Here is a 24,100-nt window from a genome sequence, read left to right as displayed (position 1 = left end):
ATATTTCATAAAAAATGTTTTTCTTATAAAAGTCTAAACAACAAATATACATCATTGAAGTTTTAAATGCGGACATAAAACAAATAAGGAACTTTTTACGATAATATTACAATAACCTTATATCAAATATTTATTTCTGTTTTCGCTGGAATTATACTCCCAATTCAGTATATGCGTCAGGTGCATCGTCTTTCCATAATTCTTGATTATAAATTAGAAACACATAAATATATATGTATGTTGTTTAGCTTTAGTATATAGCTTTGCTCTTGACAACCGTGAAAAGAAGGTGAATTAATTTTAATCAACACGTACATTAGTTTAATTATTACTATTCTCAATTGTACTAATCTTAAAAGTAATTACTCTAATTCGTCCTGCCTGCGCATGCGCGTGTCCGTATATTTCTGCGTTATCTCTGTATTTCTGTATAAATCGCAGATATCGCGGTCACAGAGTCAGCCGACTCGGTACAATCAGTGCACATGCGCGATTAATATTGTGACGCATGGCTTGATCGTCAGTCTTTGCCTGTTCTCCGTACGGTGTTGACGTATTTACTCTCTCTGTTTTCCTCTTTTCTCTTTCCTCTCACTCTGTACTCTTTCCGGTTTTACGACACTTAGTGAAAGATTCGCCCTTTGCAAAATGGCGACGGAGGCTATCACCAGGAGAAAGCTAAATGAACAGGAGCAGAAAATAAGCAGAAACGGCTTAACCTTTTACGAAGACATCTTATCCAACGGCCATGCTGGTTTACAAACCAATGGACGTGTACAGGTTAGATCTTCATCGAGTCACGCGTATTAGTTTTACTTGATAATTCGGAGTATGCAACAAACTTTTCGACAATTAAAACTCGATTGGATATTAGTGCAATCTATGGAATAATTGTTTTGTGCCAGGTATTTTAATTTTCAATCATTTGATTTCGTGCAATATAAATGAACTTTATGTTAAGTTTATGTTACTAGTCAATATTTGTCGATTGAATATTGAACATTATTATTAAAGTTAATAAAGAAAAGTACGTAAAAATTAAAACTGAGATTTGCTATAGAAACAAGCGAAACACGTTTTGATTGTGATTCGATTAGTTTCAATGTATATCAAGCAATTTTCAATTCAAGAAATTTCGATTTAAAACAGCCTCGTTTTTGTACGATATTAATACGTATTGTGGTTCACGTTGCAATTGTTATTGAACTCGCATTTGACTAATTTTCTTTATTTAAACTAAAAGACGTTTTACTTTTTTATTCGGATACATATCAAAATAATGTTTTCTTATGCTAGTGTTTATCCTCGACTACTCGCGTGATTCTTTTAGCATTGTAACTATAACATTAGGCGGGAATTGCATCAATTACATTCTAGGAAAACGAAACAACTTGACTGTTACTTTGTACCATTGCTTGGGTCAGCTATAATAAATTGCGATAAGAGAAGCTAGTTTTAACGCAAGATTAGTTTTTCGTTGAATAATAACTATTCATATGGTAAATTCTTTCTCACCTTTTTAAGATAGTAACTTTAACAATGCTATCTTATACCTTTCTTTTCGATCAGAAAGTAATAAATGAAATTTCATGAACTTTTGCAATATAATAATTTAAATTTTTTGTGCATTAGACACACTATATAGAATAATAAGCAAATCGCAGATGTTTTATATATTTTTGAGAAACATAAATGTACAAAAATGTACAGAGTACACAGTATATTACCACAGGATACGTAATAATGTTTAAAAGACGACAAATGTGTTCATAAAGATATGAATTAAAATAGAAATCCGCAATCTAGAGATAAATATTGTATGTAGATTACGACGATAATGATCGACAGGTTTCCTGAATATTTTGCTCCACATTTTCCAAAGTAATTATTTCATTTAAAATATACATATAATTATTATTAACAATATAATTGACTTAACCATTGACGTGTTCGGCGTATTCCTAACCCAATTTTTGTTAAAAAATCGTAATATAGGAAACGAAATTACCAATACGAATTTCTCGTTGAATTGGAAATTTTCTACGTTCCCGCAATGCTGGTAAAAGTTCATTTTGTTGCAGTGGTTACTCTCGAACGTTTGTAAATTATGATTATCGTGTAATGGCAATTGACATTGGAAACATTTGCAATTATCAATTCGTGACCTTTAATTATACAAAACCTGAGTCATTGATAAATAAAGAAGTAGAAATATTAACTTTTTATCACATGTTTCATCGGTAAGCAAAATTTCTTCGAAACTAACCTCGAAATTCGAACGTTTAACAAGATAGCCTTTAAAAAATAACGATATTAATTGGTAAGATCAACAATTTGAAAATTTATGCCTATTTCATTAATTGAGTTACTATTCTAGTAATTTTTAATGTTAATTGCTCCAATTCTTATAATTTTCCGAAAGAGATTTATATACACGCATTATAAAAAATATATATTATGGAATGAGTAGACATGAAGCTCCATAAAATGCCAAATACAATCTAAAAGACTATATAACTGTTAAATGTCATCTTAAATTTTCATTTCAATATGCACATGCGCAACTATTATGTACCTATTATCAGTGTCAATCTTTATAGCCTTGCAATTGAGGTGTTTTTCGAATTATGGGCGTTTCTCCAGATAGTTTCTTTTAGTAATTTTTATCTTAATATTTCTAAGTAAACATCTATTTTTTAAAATCTATCTTTTGCATTTTTAATAACATTGATAAGATTAATGCGTAATGCGTTGCGAATTCGTGTACAAAATCAATAACGCATTAGTTTTGTCTACATAACTTATAGATGTTTATGTGTACCAAGTTAACGCTATAAAGTTACAAAACATTATGGTAAATTAAATTTTAACACATAAAAAATAACTTTATAAATATCTTTCCCGTTATTGATGTAATTTGACATCAAATTAAGCTGCAAATGTAATCCTTTTTTCATATTTGTTTTCTATTTAATAAATATATTGAAAAGCTTTTATATCTGTCTTTGTTGGTTTATATGTACTAAATTGTTCGTTTAATAAGATATCGTACACATATAGCATATACGTATATTTCAATGTAGCAATGTAGCGAAGAAACGTTATATTCGCAAAAAGAGCATATAGAAGCATTTTTTTTAATTTTTATCATTTTCTGCTGCAAGTAAAATACTCATCGTTTTAGTGTCATTTTATCGTACACTATGGATGAAGTTTACGTATTATTGATTTTATAGGTCCTCGTAAATATCGCAATTCTACATAGAAAAGAAAGTTTCACCATTGAATATCATGATTGAAACATGATTTTAACGGATATACCCTTATCCCAAATAACTCCTCAATTCTATTATTGAAAAAGAGTCATTAGTCCGAACATTAACGTAATTTTTAAGCCATCATTTCAAATTTCAATTCCAGCGTACACGATACTAATCTATATACATACGACTGTTCCTTAAACAGATTAATATAAGAAATTATTTTTTTTTTCAACTCTACAAGTGTTTTCCATTACGAAGAAAGCATGCTACTTATCCATCACCATTAATTATCTTACTTTTTTTCGGAATAGTTCAACTTGTCATGAAATCTCTCGAAATCATAAAATTTGCACTTTGCGGTTTGTATTTTCAAGTTCCTATTTCCAAGAATATAAAAAAAAATAACGCAATCAGCGATATCTTTCCGAGAAATCGATTTATCTACCGCGACAACTTATCTGTAATAACCATGACAGCTTAAGGTTCGTTTATATTCTGTCTTTACTCGTCCATGTTACTTCCGAATGAATTTTACATAACACAAGATCGTTCGATATTGATAAACGATTAAACAGCAACACAATAAGTCAGCGTATAATGCTTAAAAAAGATATGAGAGTCGTTTTCTTTTTTGTAGAACGCAATTCAATCGTTACGCGTGTCAATTATAAATTAACGGACCGTTAATTGTAAATTGCGGATTTTTATGCATTTATGAGAATCAGGATTTTCTTTTTATAGTATGATTAAATTTCTCCTTAATTTTGTTTTTAAAAGTACCGTGTATGCTTTCCATGTTTTTAATAATAGTCACAGTCTATATAATTTGTAGTACTTAGTGCTATTAATGCTTTAAAATACTTCATGATTGTTTCTCTTTCTCCCTTTCTCTCTCCCTCTCTCTCTAGTCATGCTCATAGAAACATGAATTTCCCATAAACATTCGCGGTCTAATTATCAATGAAAATGTATTGAAAACCGTATTTAGTTTCCAGAAAATAACACGAGGGCAGAGCCAGTGAAACCAAGATCAAAGGAGTCGTTCGAGAGGATACCGTTCATCACTGCTGTGTTAACGCACCTAGGGTTCTGTATCCTTATGTTTTTGGGTTTTATAAACCAATTGCTTTTCATCCCTAAAGTCGCACAAGAACACAATAGGAAGGTAAGACTACAATAACAAGTTTTAATAAAGTAAAAAATTTCCTCGCGTCATTAGGGATCACGCAGTGAAATAATTTATAAAAGTCGTGTAAACGCAATGTTATTACAAAACATAGATGAAGTTGTTGTGTTTAATAAACAATGTATATATTACAAAAATCCTTTAGAAAAATCGGAATCACGAAAACAATTTTTATAATACAAAAAAGAGAGTTTATTACACTTCACTATATTCTTACATAATATAAAATACATTTTTTCTATAGTCCTGATCTACGACAATAATGATTACATATACAGGATGGTTGGTAGCTGGTAGTACAAGCGGAAAGGGGGTGATTCTACGTGGAAAAAGAAGTCGAAAATATAGAATAAAAATTTTCTTTTTTTTTTTTTTTTTTAATTTTTCCATCGAGACAACGATCTACAGTGAGATCCGTTATAACGAGACGCGATAAAGTGCACGCGTACCGAGCGAAAATTCAAAGTCGATTTTCTCGGAAACAAAGCTTCGAACGAAAAATTTTTATTCTATATTTTCGACTTCTTTTTTCGCGTAGAATCACCCCCTTTCCGCTTGTACCACCAGTTACCAACCACCCTGTATATGTGTGTGTGTATATATTTGACCTAGTTCGAGAGATGAAGTTAATGGACGAATGATTTTGCGATTTGAAAGTCTAAGATCAAGAAAAATGAATGCGAATAACCACATACAAGCAACAAGGACTCAATGGAAAAAAGAAGAAAAGAAACTAAAAAGTAATGATCGAGCCGAAAATGAAAGTAATCGAGAAAGAGGGTCGCATGAAAGAGAAGTGGAATCGATTCCATTCGATTTGAATTACGATTGCTCGCTAAAGAGATTCGATTGATCGCAATGTAAAACAATCAGTAACCGCGGAACGTTCGTGCTCGTAATTTCTTTCAAATGGAACAGATAATCGAAATAATCATCCACGTTGTGTTACAGTTTCCTTTAAGCAATTTTTAATGCATGATATTCGTTTTATCACCGCAACATGAACGAGATTTTCGACGATGACAAAGTATTTTCTTAAAAATAATCAAAAGCTTATAAAGCTTATATCTTATTTGCGCGGCGCCAGTGAGGATTAACGAAAATAATTAATTAAAAACTCGATGAAAAGTATGAAAATTCTTTAATGTCATTAAAATTTTTTAAATAAACTATTTTATTTATCGAATCGAATTTCTCTGCGATATTTCAACAAATATTCGATAATCCTTTGATTAAGCTGAGGGGAGAGACTCGAAAATAAAATACAAGATTCGATATCTAATCTCGAGTTGAATCATAAATACACGTATATTTCATCGAAAGATCTGGGTCTAGTAAATTGATATTCTTCTATTTAGTATTAGATATTAATACAGCAGAAGATGGACAATTTGCTTTTTTTCTTTTTTAAAGGAAAGATTTCTTCCTCTCTTTCCCTTATGTTTAAGAGAATTGTCGTAATTTATATATAAATCATAATTTCTAAATAGCATTCGAAGGATTACTTTTATTATTAAACATATTTATTAAGTATACTTTTACAAAGACTTATATATTTTTATAAAGCCAAAGATCATTATACAACTTGTATAGGATGTTCCAAAAAAAAAAAAAAAAAAAAAACGAAAAGAAAGAAAAGAACAAGATAAGTGTGATCCATGGGAGACGTTTTAAATTGAAATTCATTCAAGTTACATTCATTCAGATATAAAAAAAAAAAAAAAAAAAAAAAAAAACGAAAAGAAAGAAAAGAACAAGATAAGTGTGATCCATGGGAGACGTTTTAAATTGAAATTCATTCAAGTTACATTCATTCAGATATGTTAAAATCTATTATTCTATTTTTCTCTGTTAAATCACTTATTTTGAGACATCCTGTAAATACTGTAGTGTACTACTTGCGAGAACAGTTCTGCGCAATGCTACACAGCCATATACAGTATATTGTACAGCTGTCTGGCCAATAATGCATTGACCAGTCTTGAAATATTCAAAAGGATGAATTTGAAATTTCATCTCATGTTAGAAAGATTGTTTAAAACTATTATCACTTTGCACATTGTAATCTTTACGAAATAATTTATTTAATTCAGCTCGTAATTGAATCTTTGTACTTTACAGCTATAAATCTATTTTCTGTTTTAATAAAGATATTTTTTTTATAGATGTATCTAAACCTTATAAAAAATTAGGCTGTCTCCACGTAAAATAAGTAATTCGTTTTACGTAAATATTCAAATCGTAGTAGCGTGCAATATGATTAAAAATAATATTTAAAAATTGTTCATTACATTAGAAGTTGTTATAATTTTCTTTCTGTTTCTTATTTTCTATTTTTTAATTTGCTTTTTTATAGAATTAATTTTTAAATAAGTCAGAGGTAAATAATTCTGATTTTCTCCGCAATTAAGATTATTCATTTGTCTATGGTGGATTAATTTATGGTGGATTGAAAATCTTTTCTTTGTTTCAGGGTTATGCAGCACTGTACGAACATTTTGAAGAATTTTATCTTCGATATGTTTACAGAAGAGTGAGGGATTGTTGGAACAGGCCCATATGTTCTGTTCCAGGTGCGACCGTTACACTTAAGGATAGAATAACAAAAGATTATGGATGGACGTTTCAGTAAGTTAGCGAAAAGTCTAAAAATATTTCATCAGCTTTAATACAAAATTCTGTGATTGATATTTATTGAATCTGGCATTAAATGAGATTTCATTACGAATAAAATCTGTAATTCGTACTGATATGAATTTTTTATGTATCAATTCTTATCTTAGTCATTTTTCTTGTTATTATACGTAAACTCTATTAATTTCAACGTGATTATTGTTAAATTTTGAAATGAATCTGAGGTAACATCAATGTGAAATGTACGGATTCGAAAATCGTAACTCGATTGGAGGTACAGGAAGGCAGACATTCGCCTTGATTAAATGTAATGAAGAACTCAAGGGGATTTGACGACTAGTGAGCGAGAAAGCAGATTTATAACTTGGAAATCAAATTCAATAGACTTTGATCAGCTTCATCGTTTTTTATTAATATCATCTAATTTTCAAGATCATTTCTATTTCAGTCTTCTCCCACCTTTTATTTAGGAATTCTGTTTAATTCGATTCAATATAAATTTTTATCGAATGAATTCATTAAATATATGTGTATATATATATATATACGATATTTTCACGTTTTAGTTAAATAAAATAACAAAATGGCAAATGAAAAATTGTAGTTTCACTATATCTTAATATTGTATCTAGTATTAAGTCATATCATTATTTTATATTTGCCATTTTTTTTATTTAGGTTTACAGGAACGACATCAGAATGTATAAATTTAGGGTCGTATAATTACTTGGGCTTCGCGGAGGCAAATGGTAAATGTGCTGATCAAAGTATTGAAACTTTGAAGAAATTTGGCTGTGCTAGTTGCAGTAGTCGCCTCGAACTCGGTAATGAATTTTTCTCGGTTTAGTTATAAATTTTTACTATAAAATAAAAATATATATATATTTTTGTATATTTAGGAAACATGCCAATTCACGAAGAATTAGAGCAACTGACGGCTAGATTTTTGGGCGTGGAGGACGCCATTGTTTTTGGAATGGGTTTTGCAACAAATGCTCTTAATTTGCCCTCGTTAGTAAGCAAAGGTTGTTTAGTACTAAGTGATGAAAAAAATCATGCTTCATTGATACTTGGGCTGAGACTGTCCGGTGCTATTGTAAGAGTGTTTAAGCATAATAGTAAGTTTGTAAAATAGTGTATGGACACCGGTGAAATCCGATATATTACTCGTCTAAAATGTTCAATTTTGTATTTTTATAGACATGAAGGATCTAGAAAAATGCTTAAAAACTGCAATAGTTTTTGGTCAACCAAATTCTGGAGAACCTTGGAAAAAAATAGTAATTGTAGTGGAAGGCGTTTATTCCATGGAAGGTTCTATTGTACATTTACCTGAGATTTTGCAACTCAAGAAGAAGTACAAAGTGCGTACATTTATTTATACATATGCAACTCCACTGCAATGTATCTAGAATATTAAAGTGTAATTGAATGTAACAGGCATATCTTTATTTGGACGAGGCTCATAGCACTGGTGCATTAGGTAAACGTGGAAGAGGAGTTTGTGATTATTATGAAGTTGATCCAAGAGAGGTGGACATACTAATGGGTACTTTTACAAAAAGTTTTGGATCTGCTGGAGGTTATATTGCTGGAACAAAGGTGAACAGATTTTTGAGGAATATTCTCATAATTATGAATATAATGTCCTTTCTTGATATCAGAAATTGATGATAATAATGTTTCTATAATTCTAGTCATTAATAAACCACTTAAGGATATACAGTCACGCACATACTTACGCAGTAGCCATGTCACCGCCGATAGCACAGCAAATCATAACTTCGATGAAAATAATTACCGGTGAAGATGGTACAGACGATGGAAAGAGAAGAACGAAACAATTAGCAAGAAATACTAGGTACTTTAGGCGCAGACTTAATCAGATTGGAGTTATTATTTATGGGAACGAAGACTCGCCTGTTGTACCTATGTTAGTTTACCTGTTTTCTAAAATAGGGTATGTATCCAAGATTATAGTGTGAGGAGATGAAACAAATTGAAAATCAAATCGTAATTATGCTTCCAATTAACAGCGCAGTCGTGCGAACGTTAACTACGTATAACATAGCTGCAGTAGGTGTTGGATTTCCAGCAACTCCGTTAATGGAAGGCAGAATACGATTTTGTCTTTCTGCTGCACACACTAAACAACAACTAGATTATGTAAGTGTATACATTTTTTTGCTAGTCTATCTTCTCTTTTTACTCTTTCTTGAACACGAGTATTATTTCTAATTGAGATTTTCATTTTTCTTTTCTTCATCTAGGTGTTGTCACATATTGAGAGTCTTGCAGATTCCTTGGGTTTAAGATATTCTCGTAAAGTTCGCGATCCAGCGCCTATTGAATATTATTCCGATGGAGAGGCAGAATGACCTGCTATGTAGAAAATAGACTCTCTAGGATGTTCACTTTGCTCCAAAGAAGCCTCTCGTATTTCTATGGAGAAACACTGCCTTGAAAGAACTCTACACGCATTCTTTTATATGCTTTTCCATTGATGCCCACACTGTACCTCTTAATTGAATCGCAAATAACAAAAGAATACACACATGTGTGTGTGTGCGTGCGTGTGTGTGTGCGTGCGTGCGTGCGTGCGTGCGTGTGTGTGTGTCGCTATCATTATGACATCATAAATTAATAATCCATTATTTTAGAAGAAACTGCTTCTTCTTCTTCCTTTTTTTCGTATATCGTTGGAAATTCCACATGAACGAAGAAAGTGTCGAATATTTTTAAAGATTTTTCACACTATGTACAACGAATTACAAAATATTACGGAGAAGCCAAGAGTGCGTCAGAGTTCAATTGGCCCGTTATTTTACGTGCACGAAACTCGTAGAGGCATATGCACATATCGGTGGCTGTGATATGCCAGAAATCCTAGATTCACAAGGTAGTACTAACAGAGGAAATTTACTCAAAGTAGTTCTTCCTTCCCGAGTAAAATAGAAAAGTTAGAAGTTCGATATTTTTCTAAAAGAAGGGAAAAGATCGAACCACGATTTTACTGAAGATATTTGGAAGCTCTTTGATAAATTCTACACCGCACTACCGAAATTGCATTTACTTCATATCAAGCTTTTACATCAAAATTTAATCCCTATTGCTATGGCAAATATCTTAGTATTACGAGGTATGCAACAGCATAGAGCTTTGTAAATTTATTTACTTTCCATTATATGTTTAAGAAAGTTCACGCATACACGCAAATACATATACGCAACGAACAGTTAAGGTAAGTACTTGACATATTTAATGCAAAAGATACACATCTATGCGCAACAAATACCGGAAATAATACTTTGAATTTATCGCAAGTGATAAATTATCTCCGGTTATTACAGCAAGAGGGTTTAAATTTAAGATGACAAAATATAATGTTTTTTCTCACTTAAATATTATACAAATTTATACTACGATGCTACGATTAAAAATTTATTTTTTTTAATAACGTTTTAAATAGTTTTATAGCGTTCTTTCCAGTCTGCATTTCTTCTTTTAAGGCGAGCGTCATGTCCAAAAAAGAAAATAAAGCATTTTATACTTTATTTTCTGCAAAAGGCGCACGTTTTCAGAAGTGATAATTTCATATATTTTTTTTATTTTTAGAACGATATAATATCATATGATTAAGTATTTGATTTTGTAAAGAATTGCACATTATCGGAATAGCTGCACAAACTTTTTAATATCATTTTTCTATTTAGAGTATCAACTGAATTATATACTTTTTAAAAAGCAACAACATATATTTCGTTTCACCATAATTGCAAATAGTTTCTAAGAAATTGTCGTATCGATCTAATTTATATTTAAAATCATGTTTTATATTTAAATTGAAAAGAATGCAACTTAATGATATAAATTTAAAATAACAGAAGAAATGAAATTAATATTATGTATGTATATTAAAATTGAATTCAATTGTAAATGAAACACTTTCATCTGCGATTGATTTATGTATATTAAGCGAAACTTTATTTTAGACGATATGACACGTGCGAAAAATAAAATATTTTATGGTAAAAAAAGAAATATAATTCAACCTAAAAAAAATAAAGCAATTTTTTAAATACAATTTGTATTATTCTTATTAATATAACACTATTATTTCATTAATTAATTAAAGAAGAAGTAAAATATTGTTAGGAGACGTTGGTACATCAAATTTGTATACGGGAAAGAAGATTTTGAATTCTTCCCAAGATAATGCTATTATCGCAAATGCAATCGGCGGGTTCATACGGTGGTTTTATTGAAAGTACATTTTCTATCGTTAAAATATCGTCCTGTTCTTTTACGGGGAATCTATTTTCTTGCAATAATTTTATTACAGCACTTTTTCGCTTCTCTACTGTTGATCGAAGAATACTTGTTGGCGCGTTCATAAACAATTGTGGTAATTCGCATAATTGATTTGGAGAGATCTCTATATTTTTTATCGCATGGCCAAATACAATTTTTAAATTATTTTGTTGGCAGCCTTGTAGGAGTACAATACTGCAAAACAATTTATCAATTATTTATAAAAATATATATGTAAATAATACCAAGGAGTTAAAATATTATATGAAAGATTTTCTAACCTTTCTGATACTGGATCAACCGTATAAACAATACCAGAAATCGTGTTATTATCTTCAGTTGAAATGTTCACTTCTTTACCAACGTAACTCTTAAATAATAAGGGATCATTTTTGTAAATTTTATGGGAAAAATGCGAATTCTCTTCCATGACTCAACGATTTATCTTGCAAAGAGTAATGTATAATCTATTATACAAATTTAAAACTCGTTTAGATTTACAGACAATTCTGTATAACCACGTGTTCGTTGACACTGTCTCTTATTTCTTATTGTCCATTTTATCACAAGACCAAAACTCAATATATATTGATTAATATAAAATTATAATTTGCGTACTAACTGTTATCAAATTATCTGTGATTAATATATGAGTTGTAAGCTATTTATGAACTGTCTAGTAATTTTCATGTGAAATCTAAGCTATTTACGAACGACTACTGGTTTTCATATGAAATCTAAGTAAAGCATAACCTACATAAAGTACTTGATATTTGACAGTTGTATCATAAATAAACAGTTAATTGAAAACTATAAATAGATGAAGTTTAAAATTAGTAACTGAGAAGTGGGAATTAATTACATTGTAATTTGAAATAATATAATCATGGTTATTTATGGTGTTTATATCGTATCAAAATCGGGTGGACTAATATTTAATCACGATCACAACGTTCCACGAATTGAAAATGAAAGGACATTTAATTTTCCTCTTGATATAAAATTAAATTACGAAAATAAGAAGATTGTCGTCTCATTTGGGCAAAAAGATGGAATTAATGGTAAGACATCTCTCTCACTTCCAAAAAAATTTCTTTATATTTCACGATTGACTAATGTTATTCGTTTCTTGCAGTGGGTCATGTTTTAACTGCAGTAAATGGTAGTCCCGTAATAGGTCGCGAATTGGAGAATGGGAAAGATGTGTTTGAATTGCTAGAACAACCAGAGAATTTTCCTATGTCGCTTAGATTTAGTCGAGCGAGAATGACAACCAATGAAAAAATTTTTTTAGCATCAATGTTCTATCCTCTATTTGCAATTGCTAGTCAATTAAGTCCAGAACCCCGCTGTTCTGGCATTGAAATTTTAGAAGCAGATACATTTAGATTACATTGCTACCAAACATTGACTGGAATTAAATTCATTGTGGTAGCAGAACCTACACAAAGTGGGATAGAAATTCTGTTGAAAAGAGTATATGAACTATATGCAGATTATGCTTTGAAAAATCCTTTTTATTCACTGGAAATGCCAATTAGATGTGAATTGTTTGAGACTAATTTACAAAGCTTATTAGAAAATGTTGAGAAGTCTGGTGCTAGCAACGTATAATCCATGATAAGGTAATTATCTTATAAATAATATTACACAAAACTTGTACAAAATCAATGTTGGTTAAGTCAGATGAAACTTGTTAACATTTTGTATGACTGGTATTGTAAAGTACAATGTATTAAACTGTAAATGATACTGAATGTAAATAATCAAGATTCTCGTTTATACTTAATATGAAACATGTACAATTTATTAAAGTAGTTTAAAAAATATATTATTACTTGTGCAAGAATGATTAAGAATTAAATTGAACTACAATTTATACAGATTTTGCCTTAAGTTCCTCAGTTTTTTTAACAAAACTGAAAATATCATCAGCTAGGAGTTTAGGTTCTTCAAAAGCTGCAAAGTGTCCACCACGTGGCATAATATTATATTGAATTATGTTAGGATATCTTGATTTAAGCAAACTTTTAGGCTGAAGTAATAGTTCCTGTGGGAATGCTGCACAAGCTGTAGGTACATTTATGGGCAATCTGAAATAAAATGTATTTTTAAACATTCGGTATAGGCACAAAAAATTCATAAATTTATAGAATGAGATAAACTTACTGATCAACTTTTAAAGCTCTATATGCTGAATTAAAGTTCTCAGCATAAAGTCTAACACTTGTAGTAATGCTGTTACTGACCCAATATATCATTATATTGTCTAACAGCTCATCTAACGTATATTTTTCTGTTAAACCACCATCATCTCGTTCTTTATATGCTTTATTTGTCCATGTGCTGAACTTTTCCAAAATATATGCCGCTAATGCATCAGGCGAGGCAGTTAATGCAGCGCCTGAGGAACAGTTTTATAAATTTTAAATCTTATAATTTATATATAATTTATATATGTACATTTAAACAATGTATATCATCAATAACTTTCAACAGAGGAAGCAAAAATACCTATAGTGTCTGGCTTTGTAGCCTGTATGTGTAAATAACCACTTTCTTCAACTAGGGTAGACAAAGCTGTACTGAAGGGATAATAGAGTGAATAATGTTCGTCTGCTCCTACTAAAGATGGGAAATAGCTACCAATAATTGACCAAGCGAAATTAGACGCTGACATCAGGACGACACACATGTTTGCGTGTAAACCAGTTATTCTAAAAATCAAATGCATAACGTTTCATTTCTTTTAAAAATGTATATTACTATTATTACTAACTTTTCGGGGAATAGAGCAGCCATGTTAGCGGCAATAAGAGATCCCCAATCACCTCCTTGGACATAAAACTTTTCAAAGCCAAGTCTATGCATCAGATTCTTGAATACTACAGCCATCTGAGAAAAGAGTCAGTAGAATATAACACGTACGTCAGTCATATTTTTGTGTAAATAAAAAAGAAAAGCGTTACCTGACTAGTGGCCATGCCCGGTCGTACCGCTCCTTCTGAGAAACCGTATCCCGGAAGTGACGGTGCAATAACTTCGAACACGAAGTTCTGATTAGGCCAAGGTTTTGTTAGTATGGGTATAATTTTTTGGAATTCCACAACTGATCCCGGCCATCCGTGTAGGATTAGCAGAGGCAGAACTTTTAAGTTCTTATCCTTTGGTAGATTTGTTGGTTTCACATGATAGAAATGTATATCCAAACCTAACATTTTTAAGTTCTTTACTTTTAACTTTGTTTAGGATTTTTTATTAATTAAAAAATATGCGAATTGTTCCATTACCTTGAATAGTTGTGATAAACTGAGGATATTTGTTTAGCAACGCCTGTCTTTCAGTCCAGTTATATTTATCTCTCCAATAATCAAGTACCGTATTGAGGTATTTAGTCGAAATACCGTAAGTCCACGCAACATCTTCCAATGGTTGAACGTACGTTCTTCTATGTGTCAAGCGATATTTTAAATCATCCAAGACCTTTGAACAGTTTAGGAATACTTTTTAAAATATAATCAGAAGATTAGAAGCAAAAAATAAATCTTATTTGGTTCTTTATTTACCTTTGCTGGTACATCGATCTTAAAGGGTCGTATTTCTGTAGACTCTTTTACATTTTTCTTCGGTCCCCAGTTTGTCTCCGGTAACGTTGGAACCTTATGTTCTTCCGAGGAACTAAACGAATTATTGAATTTATTTATGTAATAAATAATAATTAGTCACAGGTAAAATAAGAGATCTTTGTGTTAAATAATTGTGAAAAAAGATTACAATATTTTAAATATTAAAATCTTATGTTGAAATGTAGTTAATTGATTGTATTTTTGGAAGTTTACACTCATGACCTCCGTAAATCGAAATCATGTTTTCTCAACTTGTAAGTAAGAGTGTTTTATCAAATATAACTTCGAAAATGATAAGATTTATTTTAAAAATATAATACCAATATCTTATAAATGACGAGTAATCAATCTTCGTTCTTAAGCTATGTACAGGCAGTACCAGGCATGCTTCGCGGTTCTGCTTTATAAAATATTCTATCGGTAAAAAATGTGCAATATAAAATTATTTTACGGTGTAATTTCATGATTTAATTCAAAACAATAATATTTTGATATTTTCTGATAATGGCGTTTTGTTAGAAAATCAATTTACATAGATAGAAGCGTAAGTATTTTGTGAATAATATTCAAGATGGATAGAAATGCAACAATAAGAACATTCCTACTAGCATTTTATTAGTATGCTCGTTGTTAGAAATGCAGAAACAGATCTTGATTTTGTGATATTTGAAAGTCATGTAATTGTAACTGCTATGGTGATTAGATAACATCACAGCTGGACATTCTATTCTTAAACTGTTGTAAGTAGCAACAGTAACTGGCAGTAATTCTACATCGTTATCAATGAATTTCGAATTATCTTATTACAAATAAGAAAATCTAATCTCAATAGATGTCAAAAGATCTTACGTTGCATAAATGGAAAATAATATTGTTTGCTTGTTTTATTTGATGCTTATGACTTTTTATATTGTAATGTAAACTACGTGTCGTATGTAGGTGATAGTTTAAAGTTAGTGATAAAGTACAAAAGTCAACACTATAATAGTATAGTGGTTTCTAATGAATGATAATTACTATTTTTGCTAGTCATCGCACGATATAGCGAATGCTATTAATAAAACAGTTACTTGACAACAGTCAAAATATAAGAATAACATAGATTTATCACTTCTATCTCTTTTAATCAAATGAATTTTCTTTTCTTACTTTAATCTTACACCGAATTATAAATGATTTGAACGATGAATAAAATTAAGCATTTTATACGTCGATTAAACGACTACATTAGATTTGCAATCTTGTAAATATTACATTTATGCTTTAAAATATTAAGTGTACGAAATAACGAAAGAAAAATACGTATATGATTCCATTTTATCAATGTCATTGTTCTTCTTATTCAGATGGATCAATTGTGAAAATATCTATACGCGATTAGATATACTCGATCGAGGGTTTTGTTGTATGGTAAAGACTATACGCTATAATATATATGTACTTGAACATATAGAAGAGAATATATGTAAAATAAATGTGACCTTCATTCACCAATTAGTAATTCCTCCTAAATTCAACATGATGATATAATTCAATAGTAAATATTACTGATGTCAATATAGTTTAGTCAATTAATAGAAATGCTATTTTTAGTTTTATATATTTTTGTATTATTTATTTTCAAATGGAAAATCTAATTATATAAAAAATTACGCTAAAATTATAGATCAAATACTTGTTACTACGCTGTTACTAAATACTTGTTTATTCAATAACCGTCTATTATTATGGGTGTAACTAGCGCATAGTAATACGTTGTAAGTAGTAAGTTGTAACCGAATAATCGTAAGAATTAGTTGAATTTGTTTTTAAGCCATGGTATCTAAGAATTCAGAGATATTGATTTATTGATTTGTAGTACACTAATAAATGAACAAGGAAATTAATTTTACGGATGAATACGTATTACATAACATGTGACATAAAACGTTTGTAACGGAAATTAAAAAAATCCTGTTTCCTCACAAAATATGCAAATCATACGTGCCGAAGCTTTTAATTTTCAATATTTTATAACTTAAAATATTCTGTTTGTTTTCTAAAATACTCATAAATATTCAAATATTCCTTTGTGATGAATATTAAGGTCTCCCTCTAAGTTTAAAATATGATGAATTATACAATTATTCACAAAATTATGTACAAATAAGATTTTCTTGTTTTAAAGCTAGTTTGTTTATAGATCAATCAGAGAATGAGAAGCCGACGCAAAAGGATCAAGCATAAACAATAACCGTTATGTACGGTTGTTGTTGTGGAGTATTGATGTTGTTAGTAATATAGTTTACAATTCACTATCTTCTAATTATCTTATAACATCAATGAACTTACGATAAAAAGATAGCTATTCCAGTGGTGCAAAGCGCTATCACCGCTGCAATTTTCAACATTTTATACCGAACGTATTTTTCTCCAGTAATGAAATTATACAACTAGGTAACAAGACGTGCGATCGTGAGGCAAGCGAGACTTCAACAAACATTTATAGTAGAGATTTGTAGAGGAATATATCGTACATTGTACATCGTACATCATTATCAAAGTAAAAGAGAGGGAACTTGATTTTCAGCACCATCTGCTGGCCAATCGCAATCGTATATGTATGTACAATTGTATGTATGTAGTTATAGCTACATATTGGTACTAGAATAATTTGTTTCAAATCTTACGACAGATTACGATTGAAATTGGTAAGAATATATCTAATTTTATGCAAAATATCATAATACCATCTACATTTTATTTTTCTGGATTATAAAAGAAATGATTGTAGTTAGAAAATAAAGAACTGTGATTTTTTGATAAAAGGAAGAAAAATTTGCGATGATTCAATAGATGTGTATCATGATTGCTATTTTTAATTTTAAATGAGTTCAATGCGTTGCATTGTTTTTGTAGTATTAAAAAATGCTTAAAATTACAATAGTGTTTTCAAATTAAACTCAACTCTTAACTAATTTTTACGTAAATTGATTTCAGTCTAAGGAATTTGAAATTTCAGCTGGAAATGATTACGTATGTATATTATTTGAGATTGTACGTAATATAATTTTACGATAAAATTGATTCGAATACAAGTATAATATTAAAACAAATAATTTTATTCAATAGATAATTAGGTCGAAAAATAATTACAGTTGCAATACATAAAGCTTATTAATAATTAAAGATCATATACCTAGTACTATCCTAATGAACATGAAAATTTATTTTTAAATATAACTATGATACTATTACAATTTAGTTCCTTGACGATCACTATTACATTTTCTTTGTATAATTATGCAAAAATCGCTTTTGTCTTTCCGAATCTAAATGTATCTAGAAACCACGTCTAAATAAAACTCAGTATGTATATTTCAATAAAAATCATTCAGAAGCAATCTTTGGCAACTCTGAAGAATTTGAACAAGTACTATTAGGAATATTTCTAATTGACTATTTAACATATAAATCTCATTACCATTTCATTTCCTATTATTTCGACCATTAATATTTAACATATTTAATTCATTTATACCTCAACCTTCCACAACGAGAGCGTTATTAAACATTTTCGAACACATTTTTTTACTTTTTGAATTGGATACAACAAAATAATACAAATTTTTTAAATAAATCTTTGTAAGATATATCGCTTTGTATAACGTCTACTGATGCATACAGTAATGATTATTTGCAAGAAAAAGCTAACATTTATTTTGATTTAAAAATCTTATTTTCAAAACAAATTATCTCGAGTTAAAACATGCCGCGTTATATTTTCGTATTCGAACACATTCATTTTGATTTATTGTATAAAACTCGCTAACGAACCAAGTTCCTAAAATTAGTTTAAGAGATGTGTTTTGGAAGTATTTTATGCGGATATTTTTTTCGATAATTATCATAAAGCACCATTAATACGCAAAGAACGTATCTTTAACGATTACTTACATAAGTAATTTACATATATGTTTATATAAAAACAATTTTTTACATTGAATTTAATGCACATTTTTTTGGAAGAATAAACTTTTTGAGTCTTAGATAAGCGAAATTTTGTCTCAGTCAGATAAAACAATTCATAAAAATGTAAAATCAAATATATAAAACTTTTTTTATCAACCAAAATTAAAACATTTTCATATGTAACAATAACAATGTTTGATTGTATATAGTATATTAGATATTAGATATCTAATTCTGTATAATCATAAGACAAAATTAGAGTGTTGCACTAGAAAACAGTAACAAAAAAATTGCTTCAACTGTACTACAATTTGGTACATTGTAAAAGATGATTCTCTAACTATAGCACACACCAAATATTCATAATTTCAAATATTTTTTATCACTTTAGTCATATGTTAATTATATGACATAATATATGTATAGTCTTAACAATATACATTTTTTTTTAAATATGCGCGCTAATTACCAGGTACTAGTTAATATTTGCAACAGAAGAGAATATTCTTTGAAATGAATATAATACAACTTTTTCTTTGAGGATAAACTGCGTACCTTTGGACAAAGTTTTTCACGAAATTTTGTAATATGCAAAGATCTATAAGTTACTGTATATATAAAGATGGTAATTATCATTGTATTCAATATGATATCACCCGTTTTTAGATCAGGGTTAAAAATACGAATTTTAATTATTTTATGTCATGTAACTCATTATTAAGCACGATAATAATTATATGCTTGTGTTTTTGATTTTTGGTAAATTATATATGGCATTTTTTAAAACTTCCACCAAAATTTGAGATATATATGCATTAAAGAAAAACACTGAAATAACTTCATTGCTTCAATGTTCTATGACACGTCTACCATTAAATTATGAATATACGCTAAAACATAAGTTTTTTTACGTAACTCTAGGATTTCATTTGTTATGTCCAAAGGTATGTGTACTTATATACATAGAATATACAAACAAAGATAATGTAAAAAGAGGATTTTAGAAGACATTTATACCTACAGTCTTTTTTAGGCTACAACATTTACACTTTTTTCTTAAATGAACAGAGACAAAGGCCTGCATTTACCTGCTGCCATTATACGATTTGAGGAGAATAAAAACAATAGCTGCTAATAAATTATAGAAATAACGAAGTCATCTCTTTTTACGTGCTGCGAGTAAATCGCTATAACTATAAAGCTTAAACTAAAAGCTAGTCACGCGTTATTAATAAGCGGAAAGTCAAAAGGCACCATGTTCCCAATATCTTAGAAATACTTGATTGCACTTTAAAACTGATTAAAACATATTTGTGCTCGCTATAATAATAAAATAATATAAAATGAACTTTTCAGATCATTAAAGGAAAGTCTTCGATATTATGTTTGTGAATGAAATAAGATTCGATATTGTAGAAATTATAATCTCAACCGAAATGGTTCATAAATTGATTTGTATAAATCCCTCCTTCTATCTTAAACAATTCGAAGCGTTTCACGCTATGAGTAGAGGAATCTGAGAGCTTTCATATATTAAAACTTTAACACTTACTCTACAAAATCTCGATCAGTAGATAAAAAAGATCGAGGCTAGTTGGAACGATTAAAATTTTTAACAATCTACAGTTGATACTTGTAAATGAATAATAACAGATCCATGGCCTAATTTGTTATATTTAAGACTAGAAAAAGTCCTTCATGGAGAGCGTTAAGACGATAGTGCGAGGCCCAAACGAGCAAATGCCATTTCCTTCCGTAATCGAGTAATTTCCCAATAAACATCGTGAACTATAACAATAATTAAATGTACCTACCAGAAATGTAAATTAGTATAATGAATATTTACCTGAGCTTTTAACAAGGCCACGTTCAATGTAACGTAAATAATTCAAAAAATCGCAGACCGCTATAATCTACAAAAATATATTTAATTTTATATTCAAATATTTAAAGATTCATAATAAATTATTTACAAAATTTAAAAACTTACTCGATTGCGACAAATTTGTGATATGCTGTACCACTGATTTTCTTGATCTCCGAATCTCATACGATAATAACATTGGCGCGGTGCTTCAAGCAATACACATTTTCTAAAGAAACAAAAAAAAAAGAAAAAAACAAAAAAGAAAAGATGTTAATTTAGTATAATCAGAAAATTTCTAATATATCGCTATGGTATTAAAACACAAGATTTACTTTGGAAAAGTGAATTTAGTTTTGTCGCTGATCGCTTCGATAAAGATGATGCCATCGAGAACGGCTTGTTTAACTTTTGAACCCAATTCTTTGTTAGGGAAATCAAGGCAAAGATCGATGTCTTCTGTAAAGATTCTACCAACAAAAGGATCACCTTTGTCTACACATGGATTAGCTTTCCATTTAAGAAACTCTGTATGTACTCTAGGATCAACTTCGAGGCCAAAATCTTTGCATTCTTTGTCTTTCTCCTTTTCTGAATCTTTTCTCCAATCTCTTTCTAGTGTCTCTCGATCCGAAGGTAAAGATGATCTTTGTTCTTTCAATGGGGAATCCGGTGGAGAACTCTCTCGACCGTATTTTAAATTGAAATGCGATGGTGATCTAGGTGCAAAAATATTTCGGATATAATTTAAATACCAACCTCCATTTATCGATATTCCTGATAACTAACAAAAGATATGATTAGAAGGCTTTTAATTGTAATGATAGTAAATGCAATTTTACCTTCGATGTTTTCTTGCAAAAAGACCTTGCTGAGTATCTTCACTGTTTGGACGACTTTTCGTATCGATCTGCGGATGTAGATGGAAGTTTGGTTTAGCCGGCGTCGAAGTTAACACTAACGTTTTTAGAGCCGCTACTTCTGCAGCCAAAACTTCAGCTTTCATACGACTTTCCTCCAATAGGCGCTCTGCTGTAGCTTGACGTACATTTGCTTCTCGTACCATGTTATGTGCCTCCTATGTATACATAAAAATTTGCTCAATTTTTTATGCCTTTATGTTACATATTAACAATATAGTTCATGAGATTTACTTGAAAGAGGCTGGCAGTGAGTTCCTCCAATTCAGCTTCAACATCCTGTTTAATTCTTGAAAGTCTTGTGACTTCTTCATCTTTCAATTTTAATTCCTCGTGTGCTCTCTTAAGTTCATCTTGTAATTTTGCTACAGCATGTTCCTTTACTTCTGCTATAGCTCTACCCCATTGTAGAGTGGTTGGTGAGGGTGGTTCTCTTTCCTGAGAGTTCTGAAAATAACACATAAGCAATATCATTACAGCAATATAAATAATTAATTGTAATATACATTGAATTACAAGAAATTACTTGAGAGTCCTTTATACATAATAATGGTTTTGAGGAGTTGTTACAATGGTTGAGTTTTGTTGAATCATTAATGGAATCTTTGTTGTTTATTATTTCGGCATCTTCTTCATTAAATGTAATAGGTAATGGCTTGATACAATGATTTTGATTTTCAAACAATTTATGTTCATTCTTGTTCAACCTTGCCAGAGTGTCACAGGATTTTGCAAGTTTTCTTTGTTCCATCGTTGGTGAATTTCAATATCGCAATTGAACATTGTGGAGCTTTCTGGTATACGTAAATACAGGAGTGATCTTGGTTGAACTGGAACTAAACAGATTATCTTGTGAAAACAGATGTTGCTTGGTTTAAAAATAAATTTCCTTAATGGCAACATTCTTTAAAAGTATAATCTCCTAAAATATTCTTGTAAGTGATGAGAAATGACCAAAATAAATATACAACTCTGTGTGTTACACAACTCTGTATGTATATATGTTGATTTCTAGATCTATAAAAAGAAATGCTGCATATGATTCTCTCCATACAAACTAAATTAAGACATTATTAGTTTTTAAATATTTATTTTAATACAATAATAAATTTATATATATAGATATTTATATATATGAAGAAAATGAAAAAATAAACAAAGTACATTAATATTCCATATTTTATCAAATTAATAAAAAGGTTGAAATAAAAAAAAACAATGAATTTCTATTAATATATTTTATAATTATCATTCTAATCGCATAAAACACATAAGACAATTCTGTTGCGGATCTTTTATAACGGATACCTTAATTAATGGCAATTTATGTATCTCGGCAATTAAAAGGATGACGAGAGAATAATTCCGTTAGGCAAATGTCCTTTTTTATTTATATAAACAAGCTTTTTCGTTGTCATACGCAATAGAGTATTGAAACATTATTTCAGCATGTCGTAACAAAGATTAGATTGAACAGCATCCAAAGATGAGAGGAAAATTCATCAACGAAAAACGGATCCGCGCGTATCGATCCAAAGACGGTGTGATTCTAATGCTTGGCAGCATTCTATAACTTACCCGTGAACCTTTCTTTACGCAACTCTCCTGCCATTAGTGGGTCTGGCGAAAATCATCAAACGATATCAGAGGGAAAAAAGCGGAACGGTATAAAGATTTTTTTCCGCAATATGTCAACTTGATGTCAACGTGTAAAAAGAAACAGCACCCATCACCCTTACGCGACCCGCAACACGGCCCGACTGAAGTCACATAGACAAGAGTATAACAGTGAACTTTCAAGCGCCACAGGTTACCCACTGCTAAATGCTCGTACTACCTCGTACCAGGTCGTACTTATGCTCCGTAGATTATGAAGTCATTGAAGTTCACGCGCGTCTTGAATTAGGCGAAGAATTACGAAAGCGAACGTCGTAGCACGCGTACGAAAATTTTCACTGAAATAAAACTACGCTACGATAGGCTACGAGATTCGCTCATTGCCGCCTTTTTAACGTAATTAGAGTTAAAGCGATTTCAATTGTGCTCAATGCCGCTGGAATTTAATCTGTTATTGTTTTCTCACGGTTTCGTTTCACGTTATTTCAATTATACAGCTGCTGCTAGCTTTGGAAATACTTTAGAAATTTGTAAATATCATAGCTGATTGTAACAAATATTTTGGATGAAAATTTTTAGGTGCGACAGTACCTTATTTTTTCAGCGATCGATGGTAATTTCGATGTCTAGTAACTTGATAATTTTGTCACGTTTCTCCATCAAAGGCACTTCATGCTCTATTCTTTACCGTTATGAGGCGTCTGCTGCAGTGTTTGATACTTTTCGTG

General features: G+C 30.2%; 5 protein-coding genes across 6 annotated transcripts; 2 read left to right on the top strand and 3 right to left on the bottom strand.

Annotated features, from left to right (window-relative positions):
• The first annotated feature begins 473 nt into the window (after positions 1-473).
• LOC100746496 (serine palmitoyltransferase 2) lies at positions 474-10,508 on the top strand. The gene is made up of 10 exons (XM_003488913.4): positions 474-780; positions 4,252-4,428; positions 6,923-7,077; positions 7,762-7,907; positions 7,983-8,201; positions 8,284-8,447; positions 8,524-8,685; positions 8,781-9,043; positions 9,120-9,249; positions 9,354-10,508. The coding sequence occupies exons 1-10, from the start codon at positions 649-651 to the stop codon at positions 9,459-9,461; spliced, it is 1,656 nt and encodes a 551-aa protein (XP_003488961.1). The 5' UTR covers positions 474-648; the 3' UTR covers positions 9,462-10,508.
• A 652-nt stretch (positions 10,509-11,160) lies between these two features.
• Positions 11,161-12,114, bottom strand: LOC105680677 (gem-associated protein 6-like). The gene is made up of 2 exons (XM_012384822.3): positions 11,676-12,114; positions 11,161-11,589 (listed from the first exon to the last, which is right to left on the bottom strand). Exons 1-2 carry the CDS (start codon positions 11,822-11,824, stop codon positions 11,253-11,255), a joined length of 486 nt encoding a protein of 161 aa, XP_012240245.1. The 5' UTR covers positions 11,825-12,114; the 3' UTR covers positions 11,161-11,252.
• Positions 12,109-13,183, top strand: LOC100746378 (trafficking protein particle complex subunit 4). Its single transcript, XM_003488912.3, has 2 exons — positions 12,109-12,455; positions 12,530-13,183. Exons 1-2 carry the CDS (start codon positions 12,281-12,283, stop codon positions 13,006-13,008), a joined length of 654 nt encoding a protein of 217 aa, XP_003488960.1. The 5' UTR covers positions 12,109-12,280; the 3' UTR covers positions 13,009-13,183.
• LOC100746259 (juvenile hormone epoxide hydrolase 1) lies at positions 13,152-17,565 on the bottom strand. The gene is made up of 8 exons (XM_012384820.3): positions 17,352-17,565; positions 14,961-15,072; positions 14,685-14,877; positions 14,364-14,605; positions 14,174-14,289; positions 13,909-14,111; positions 13,564-13,798; positions 13,152-13,487 (listed from the first exon to the last, which is right to left on the bottom strand). The coding sequence occupies exons 1-8, from the start codon at positions 17,408-17,410 to the stop codon at positions 13,271-13,273; spliced, it is 1,377 nt and encodes a 458-aa protein (XP_012240243.1). The 5' UTR covers positions 17,411-17,565; the 3' UTR covers positions 13,152-13,270.
• Positions 17,566-18,199: 634 nt separating this feature from the next.
• LOC100746139 (guanine nucleotide exchange factor for Rab-3A) lies at positions 18,200-24,100 on the bottom strand. 2 transcript variants are annotated; one of them, XM_012384821.3, is made up of 8 exons: positions 23,964-24,100; positions 22,282-22,591; positions 21,990-22,202; positions 21,678-21,913; positions 21,171-21,554; positions 20,962-21,064; positions 20,818-20,884; positions 18,200-20,759 (listed from the first exon to the last, which is right to left on the bottom strand). In XM_012384821.3, the coding sequence occupies exons 2-8, from the start codon at positions 22,504-22,506 to the stop codon at positions 20,680-20,682; spliced, it is 1,308 nt and encodes a 435-aa protein (XP_012240244.1). In that variant the 5' UTR covers positions 22,507-22,591; positions 23,964-24,100; the 3' UTR covers positions 18,200-20,679. The 2 variants fall into 2 exon arrangements, with proteins under 2 accessions (XP_012240244.1, XP_003488958.1); XM_003488910.4 differs by lacking the exon at positions 23,964-24,100 and adding an exon at positions 23,334-23,580.

The sequence above is a fragment of the Bombus impatiens genome, unplaced genomic scaffold (genome assembly GCF_000188095.3).
Source record: "Bombus impatiens unplaced genomic scaffold, BIMP_2.2 scf_0298, whole genome shotgun sequence".
Taxonomy (NCBI): Eukaryota; Metazoa; Arthropoda; class Insecta; order Hymenoptera; family Apidae; genus Bombus; species Bombus impatiens.
The sequence above is the reverse complement of the archived record's forward strand: the minus strand, read 5'-3'. Positions and strand labels throughout refer to the sequence as shown.

Excerpts from the sequence above, each read along its gene's own strand:
- LOC100746496 (XM_003488913.4), top strand. The coding sequence starts at position 649 with ATGGCGACGGAGGCTATCACCAGGAGAAAGCTAAATGAACAGGAGCAG. Across the intron at positions 4,429-6,922 it reads CACAAGAACACAATAGGAAG|GGTTATGCAGCACTGTACGA; the intron begins GTAAGACTACAA and ends TCTTTGTTTCAG. Across the intron at positions 8,202-8,283 it reads AAGAGTGTTTAAGCATAATA|ACATGAAGGATCTAGAAAAA; the intron begins GTAAGTTTGTAA and ends GTATTTTTATAG.
- LOC105680677 (XM_012384822.3), bottom strand. The coding sequence starts at position 11,824 with ATGGAAGAGAATTCGCATTTTTCCCATAAAATTTACAAAAATGATCCC. Across the intron at positions 11,590-11,675 it reads GTTGATCCAGTATCAGAAAG|TATTGTACTCCTACAAGGCT; the intron begins GTTAGAAAATCT and ends ATTGTTTTGCAG.
- LOC100746259 (XM_012384820.3), bottom strand. The coding sequence starts at position 17,410 with ATGTTGAAAATTGCAGCGGTGATAGCGCTTTGCACCACTGGAATAGCT. Across the intron at positions 14,878-14,960 it reads AGATCGATGTACCAGCAAAG|GTCTTGGATGATTTAAAATA; the intron begins GTAAATAAAGAA and ends AACTGTTCAAAG. Across the intron at positions 13,488-13,563 it reads AGAGCTTTAAAAGTTGATCA|ATTGCCCATAAATGTACCTA; the intron begins GTAAGTTTATCT and ends ATTTTATTTCAG.
- LOC100746378 (XM_003488912.3), top strand. The coding sequence starts at position 12,281 with ATGGTTATTTATGGTGTTTATATCGTATCAAAATCGGGTGGACTAATA. Across the intron at positions 12,456-12,529 it reads GCAAAAAGATGGAATTAATG|TGGGTCATGTTTTAACTGCA; the intron begins GTAAGACATCTC and ends CGTTTCTTGCAG.
- LOC100746139 (XM_012384821.3), bottom strand. The coding sequence starts at position 22,506 with ATGGAACAAAGAAAACTTGCAAAATCCTGTGACACTCTGGCAAGGTTG. Across the intron at positions 21,555-21,677 it reads TTTGCAAGAAAACATCGAAG|ATCACCATCGCATTTCAATT; the intron begins GTAAAATTGCAT and ends TTTTGCACCTAG. Across the intron at positions 21,065-21,170 it reads ACTAAATTCACTTTTCCAAA|AAAATGTGTATTGCTTGAAG; the intron begins GTAAATCTTGTG and ends TTGTTTCTTTAG.